This window comes from Protomyctophum parallelum, assembly GCF_964188405.1.
Source record: "Protomyctophum parallelum genome assembly, chromosome: 9".
NCBI lineage: Eukaryota > Metazoa > Chordata > Actinopteri > Myctophiformes > Myctophidae > Protomyctophum > Protomyctophum parallelum.
Window position 1 is genome coordinate 26,410,948 of NC_139706.1, and position 7,347 is coordinate 26,418,294.

The following is a 7,347-nucleotide window of genomic DNA, read 5'->3' on the forward strand; positions in this document are numbered from 1 at the left end:
TTAGTGTCCTTGAGCAAGACGCTGAACCCTTAATTGCTCCCGATGTGCAGGTCGGTGCCTTGCATGGTTCCCCCTGCCATCTGTGTGTGAATGGGTGAATCTAATGCACAATCTATGTAAAGTGCCTTGGATGAAGGCGCTATATAAATGCACCATTTCATTTATCATTTATCTTTGACTCAAGCCTAATTTATTCTTGGCCTATGGGTGCTACGGTTGTATGACCAGGCTTCATAATATTTCCTGTTTCTTTTCACTTCATTTAACAAGTTCCTACTGTCCTACAGTTCATGCTGATTGCAGTACACTTCTCATTGGAGGTAGTGTTTCCACACTGCTATCTTTATTTCCAACTTGCTTTGCTCTCTTTAAACTAAAAGACATGCTCCGCACACAACTTTCCATATCCATTAAACTAAGCAATGTGATAGTTGCCCAATGGCTCAGGTGGGAGATTCCCGATACTGCTGAAATCCCATCATACCTCTCTTGATCTGCTCATATGTGACAAACATTACTATGTTCCAGGAACCCAGACGGAGGAAAGAGGGCATGAATCTAAAAGGGAAGAAAATGCAAAAAAAGTAAAGCCATTTCTAACTATTCTTAGTAGGCCTACATATAAGTAACTAAAGTAATATTTGGAGAATGAACATTTAAACCTTTTCTTTCTTATGATAGGACTACAGTATAGGAAAACAGAGGATAGAAGAGAGAAGGCTCTAGAGGCAGCTACAATATCTCTGGCTAAAACACATGCCAAAACTGGCCATTCGTATACTGCCGTTATGCATGTTTTCTCTCATACTGTAATAAACAATCAAAGACTACAGTATTCACCTTTTTGTGTTATAATACTATTTCAATTAGAACACTGATTCTGAAATGTTAATGAATAGTTGCATACCCCTTATAGAAAGCCAATGGCCCCTCTTGAATCAGCATGGTTACAGCACTGTTAGATGCACTGCTGTACTGTCCAGGTACAGAGTTCATGAAGCGGGTCTTCACTACGTCCACTGGAGATGCCACAATAGTGGTGCAGAAGCCAGCTGCAAAGGCTGCTGTGAAGTGGCAGGGCATGTTATCTGTTGGAACACAAAATATATGAATTAGGACCACAGAGGTCACGCAAAACAACAAGATTAACTCTCTTGCACTGCATTTCTTTTGCTGATTGACATAACTTGCCTGTCATGAGGCCATGCTTAAGGATAAGCTCTTTAATTATGTCATAGGTGACCAACTCAGAGCAGTTGACAATGGCATTCCGAGTTATGTTTGGCAGACAACCTGAAAAGACAAAACAGAACATGAATTGTATTTCTCAATATTTTACCTCCAGGAAATTCAACCCCGTTATAAATTACTCAAATTTGGAACTGACTAGATACAGTATGGTATGGCCTAATTTGGTTTACCTTTCCAGAGCCCTCTGATGCCCTCTTCTCTGCCAATGGTCCTGTAGGCCTCAATGGTACTACTATATCTCTTTGCAGAACCTCCTTCAGGAAGCCGCATCTGTGCCTGGAACCTTACTTTCACCACATCCGTAGGCTGAGCAACAGCCACTGCCATTGCCCCTGTTGTGCAGCCTGCCATTAATCGAGTCACAATTCCAGTATCTGTAACATCAATGACGGGGACAGAACATAATGAACACATACAATACATAATGAGTAGGTAAATAATAGTCTATATCATGGGTAGGCAAACGTATAGGAATGAGTGCCAGCATTGACACAGGGGAGGGTGATCACTGGCACACTGATATAATAAAATTTATGTTTTTCTCATCCACAAATGCATCTTGAGAATGTGAAATAGACATTATTTAGACAGATATAGGTTAATTGTTTACCTGGTAGACCTATCGTTTCAACGTACAGAATGTTATTTAGATAGGATGATGTTTAGACAGATGCTAGGCTTTTTACCTAGTATCCTAGTGTTTCATTAAAGGGTAAGACCACTTTGAGAGGTTTGGGTTGTTTTCTTACCTTGGACTAAACTAGTCCATTCCATGAGTTATTTCGCTCCGTTGTGTTGTTTATTAGCAATTTAAGAAATAAAAAATAAATAAAAAAGTCGCTCATTGACATTGTTACGGGGAAACAACTCTCAAAGTCACTCTTTTAGCACATAAACTAACGCAACAAAAGCTGATTCTGACAGTTTCTGACAGGATTTTTTTTTCTTTTTTTTTAAATGAAAAATTGTCTTGTTTTGACAAGTAAAAAACGATCTGATTGGACCAAAACGGTACACCACCCCTGAAGCGTATTATTGGAATGCCGTTGATTTACGACGGGGATGTAAACAAATAGATTTGATCTCATCTGCTTGTCACTAAAAACATACACAATGGACGTGTTTGAGGGAGACTTTAGAAGAAGTGTCTGTGTCTGGGACTGCTCATATGCGAGGCTGCAGCTGTGTGCATCTCAAACAGCGTGGAGACTTGTTTACAAACGAAACCTCGCAAGATCTCACCACGAGAGTTGGGAACGCCGTAGTAGGCTACTGTTTCAGTCTATCTCCGTCTAAAATAGTAACTTTATAAATCTATCTTAAAATACGAAAATAAGTTTTCCTGGTGTCATAAACTGTCAGAATAAGCTTTTATTGCATTGGTTTATGTGCTAAAAGAGCGACTTTGAGAGCTGTCTCCCCGTTACAATGGAAGTCAATGAACGACTTTATTTCTTTTTATTTCTTTTTTTAAGTATACCTGGTTTTCACCTTAGCACCACCCACCTGAACTTAAGCCTCGCCCACAGATGTTGTTGTATGATAATGTGGGAGGGGTTAGGGTTATGATGACACTAAATGGTGTTATTTCGATTGGGCCTTTTGACTCAAAGGCTTTCAGCTTTCAAGAAGAAACAAAAGATACACAGGGAAGACATATTTGAATATTACAACCACACCTGTGGGTCTATTAGACTCCATAGACACATGCACATCTTTAAGGATGGAAATAGGCCCTGTGCATAACTCTAGTCACAGGTTCTGGGACTATATAAAGTGGCATACTAATTTCCTGTTACTGTTCATTTTGACATTTTCCTATATCTTTAACAGCTTTGTGATTTGATTGGCTTAGCAGTTTCCCCCTCAAACAAAGCTATGGGAAAATGAACTGGAGGAAATTAGTACCACATACTGAAAACCTGAGACAATAGTTATGCACATAGTTGATTGTTGGTGAGTACACAAAGTTTGGTCTGGTTGTGTTTAAGGAGTAGCACGCCCTCTAGTGGCTGCAAGTTGGCATTTTTCTTTTTTTTACATGACACTTCACACTGCCAGCTACAAAGTCACAGGCATTAATTTTCAATCAAAGCCAGTGACATGAAGATACAAAGCAGCACCCAACGTTTTATAATTGCGAAAAATCTACAAATCTACAACAGTTGGGCTGGCTTCACACAATTCCTGCTTGTAAACAAAGCTTTATTATTTTTCCTTTATATATTTTTCGCTATTTGGGCACATGCTTGACGTTAGCCATGGTTCACATGACGCATTATGACAGTCATGTTTCAGGGCTAGCCTGACGTCAACAAGTGTTCTGTTCAACACTTCAACAGCGACTCCACAAGAAATGCTGCGTTGCTTTATAGCTTTGTACATATTGTACATATATTGATGACATGGCATTACTGTAGATTCTACAATAACATGCAGTATGCAAATCAACATGAACAAGCTGTACCAGAATGTCTTATGTCATTCCACTTGCTAGGAGGTTACTGCCGTCCTGGAAGTCTGTATTGAAATACAAGTGGATACTAGGTGCATTAAACAAAGTTTAATCCCATATGCCACCAGGTCTTAATAAAGTAGAGAATAATAGTAACAGCAGGTTTTATTGTAGGAGCCATGCTAATTCTACGTAACTGGAAAAGTCTGCATATGGATTCAAACGGAAATGGATGCATATTATGACTGAAAAGGCTGCATTTGAGGGTATGATTGCAAGGGTAAGCAATGATCCATAGGGGGGGCAGCAGAATGTGGGACATTTTGGCTGATATTGGTGCTGGGGTCCCTGGTGGATACGAGTGACAGGGGGTGACAGGGTGGTTGTGTCTGCCTGTCAAGTGGTTGTGTTTTTTAGTGCTCTTGTTGTGTTTGGCTTGTGTACCATGTTTTGTTCTTTGTCACGGCTTTTATTTTGTGGATGCTGAGATCGTTAATTAATACCGTTTCGTACACTGCTGAACTGAAGGGCCTGTATGTATATGTGAGAATTAAATTAAAAAAAAAAAATGATTCCACTATTTTACACTTAACCATGGGACCACTGTCTTTGGGCCCCCAGAGTAAACCCCCTTTCTCCTTCCCAGTCTACTGGGATGTTCTATGTGTAAGTTGAAGTTTTAAGCACCTGTTACTTTATATGATAATGAAAATAAGGAAGTAACCAGCACACAATGAATGTCCTTTTCACATGATTTATTTACCTCTCTTGTCCATGAGGTAAACACACAATTACACATAAATGTGACATTCATTGTGTGCTGGCTACTTCCTTATTTCCATTATATTATTGAGCCATGCATGCTACTGCATTCATTGTATGCTAGGAAACATATAGAAAGCTGAAGTTTTTGACCATCATAACGTCAACTCTTTAAAGTCTGTGAGCTTCAAGGTCTTAACAAAATTGTGAATTGTGAAGTTCAAAGAGTTCACGAAGCTACACAGGTTAGGTAGGACACAAGCAAACCCGTTTAGGAATGGTTGGAATATTCTGGTATATCTGGTTCAGAAAAGAATTCAGAAACAACCCGGGCCCTTGTTAGTTTCAGGCTCTTTTCTCAAGAACTTAACTGATTTTAAAAACACCTTCTAAATCCTCAAAGCTCAGAGTATACAATGCCCGTCATCCTGGCTCAGAAACATGACCACTTAACAAGACTCTGGCGGCCAGGCTCGATGGCTTTGACTCCAGAGCCCTCAGGAGGATCAAAGGCATCACGTGTCGTGGACCCAGCATGTCACAAGCAAAGCATTAAAGAGAGAAAACCCAACAGCTCCCAGCATCTTGCTTTGCATCAATGCGGCGAGTGTGCTGGTATGGCAACGTCATCCGCCTGCCAGAGGAACACCCAACACACACCATCCTGGCCTTCAATCCCCAGCAAACCGTTTGGAGACGACCAAGAGGCGCCCCACGCACCCGCTGGCTGCCCTGGATGTAATAGCCCAGGACCTTAAAGCATGCAACGTGATGCTTACGTTAATCTGACATACCAATAGTCCGACATACGTGGCCGGTTAAGACTCACTCATGGCTCCGACATGTGTGGCCGGTTAAGACACATATGTGGCCGGTTAAGACTCACCCGTGGCCCGTATTGCGTGTCGGACTGTTAGTAAGTCGGACCAACGATATGCATGTTATGTCATTTGCAGGCATAATTACCAGGCAAAAGGAATTCAACAACATGTCTTTCACCCTGGAGGTGTAGGGAATATAAGTGTAGGGAATATGAGTGAGAGCGGTGGGGGAGGCAAGCAAGAAATAAAGAAAGACGTCCTAGTGAAAGTGTATGGTGTAGCTCGAAAACATACCTTCTGCTCCTCTGCTGTAGAGCTGCTTTGTTGTGTCGTACAAGCCAACGCGGATTGAAGCAAAGCTCATCTGCCTGTGGAGCCCTGCCACCAGGCCACTATAGAGGCCCCTTGGTCCCTCAGTTTTCACTATGGTTTTGATGGTGCCAAACACTCCCTTGTATCTCACATTCTGGCTCCCTGATGACTTAGTTTCACCCTGAATCTTAAGAAGCAATCACAGTAGATACGATTTGTAATTTATTGTGCATCCACTTAAAACAAATAGCAGTACTATCAACAAAGAAATACAGATAGTTAGTCCATCATAGTCAGTCTGTATCATAGTCAATAGTCCATAATATAATACAATTTTATGAATACATTATATGAATATTAAAATAAGGGGGACCACAGGGAACCATAAAATAGTGCACTGACTTGCCCATATTGCACTTGGCATCATAAACAGAAAGAACAGTTTGTGTGTGTGTTGTGTACATGTGTGTATTTGGAGGAGAATGAGACACTTATCACCCAGTGTGGCATAGGCCTTTTTGGGGGGAAATCTGATCAGTAGCCTACAAATATAGGCTACTAATAAATGCGATAGTTGTCAGCAATACAGTCATAAGAAGCATGCTTGTGAATGTGAACAGGGACATTATTAGGATAGCACATGCTCACCTGTAGTCTAACTTTGGCTGTGTCCAGAGGGAATGTGACCAGATCAGCAATACAACCAGCAGATCCGGCTCCGAAGAACTTGACAGTAGTTGTAGGAGCCAATTCAGTGGACCTCACACCAACCATGATGGATTGGGCACAGATGGATTCTCACTTAAAATCGTGTAGGTAGCCTGCATCAGAAAAGTTAAATAACTCCATATTCCTGAAAAACTGGCCACGTGCATGATGGCAGCTGTAAGCTTATAAGGATTCATTTATACTTAATTGCCGACTATAGAACCGATCTTAATATTGCTCTGCGAGTGCGACACTGATGATAATTAACACAGGAACAAGCTGGTGTAGATCGCTTGATCTCCGACTCCGATAGACTGTGGTCAGACTCACAGCTACTTACCAAGACTGACGTCAGATTGAAGTTTTGGAAAACGAATATTTTTCGTTTCGCTGTGGGCCATAAGTGTTCCAAAACACCATATCACCACTGTAAATGTAAAATATAAATTAGTATGATATAATTAGTCAAATGATAGCCCATACAAGTGGAAATGGTGCATAATGCATGAATAATAAGCAGTCTGGTTACTTACTTAGATAAAATATGATAATAGAAAACTGGCCAGCGATCGCTATATCCAAGAGCGCCCATTGAGTCACTGAGAACTTCTAGCTATGAACTGGAAAGTTGAGTTAAAATACCTGACGGTCCTGGGCTGGCCTGACCTAGATGTTCCGCTTCCACTGCGTGAGCAGCACGTACGGCGCACGCCTGCTCGTCAACTTTTGACAAAAATGATGTATTTTTTTTTAATTATTTTTACGTTGACTACGTACATTTCAAGTTCAAGACAGAATCTAAGAAAGACAAAAGCAATTCATGACGTTCTCTATCCAATGTGTACCGGTATGTTAAACAATATTAATTAGCCAACATCTCTTGAAGCTCACACACGAATTTCACAGCCCATATATTTGCGCAACTCTATTGCATTGCAAAGTATTTATTAAAGATGTGTGTAGGTCCACCTATGTCGTCAAACAAAAACAGGACTGTCTGACTCACACAAAGTCAAACAGACTCAGACATGTATGCCA

At 40.8% G+C, this 7,347-nt stretch overlaps 1 protein-coding gene across 1 annotated transcript; it reads right to left on the reverse strand.

The window, feature by feature from the left end:
* Positions 1 to 24: 24 nt before the first annotated feature.
* LOC310864133 (dicarboxylate carrier UCP2-like) lies at positions 25 to 6,412 on the reverse strand. The gene is made up of 6 exons (XM_083772704.1): positions 6,250 to 6,412; positions 5,584 to 5,788; positions 1,422 to 1,625; positions 1,192 to 1,293; positions 908 to 1,088; positions 25 to 558 (listed from the first exon to the last, which is right to left on the reverse strand). The coding sequence occupies exons 1-6, from the start codon at positions 6,373 to 6,375 to the stop codon at positions 444 to 446; spliced, it is 933 nt and encodes a 310-aa protein (XP_083628830.1). The 5' UTR covers positions 6,376 to 6,412; the 3' UTR covers positions 25 to 443.
* Positions 6,413 to 7,347: the final 935 nt, after the last annotated feature.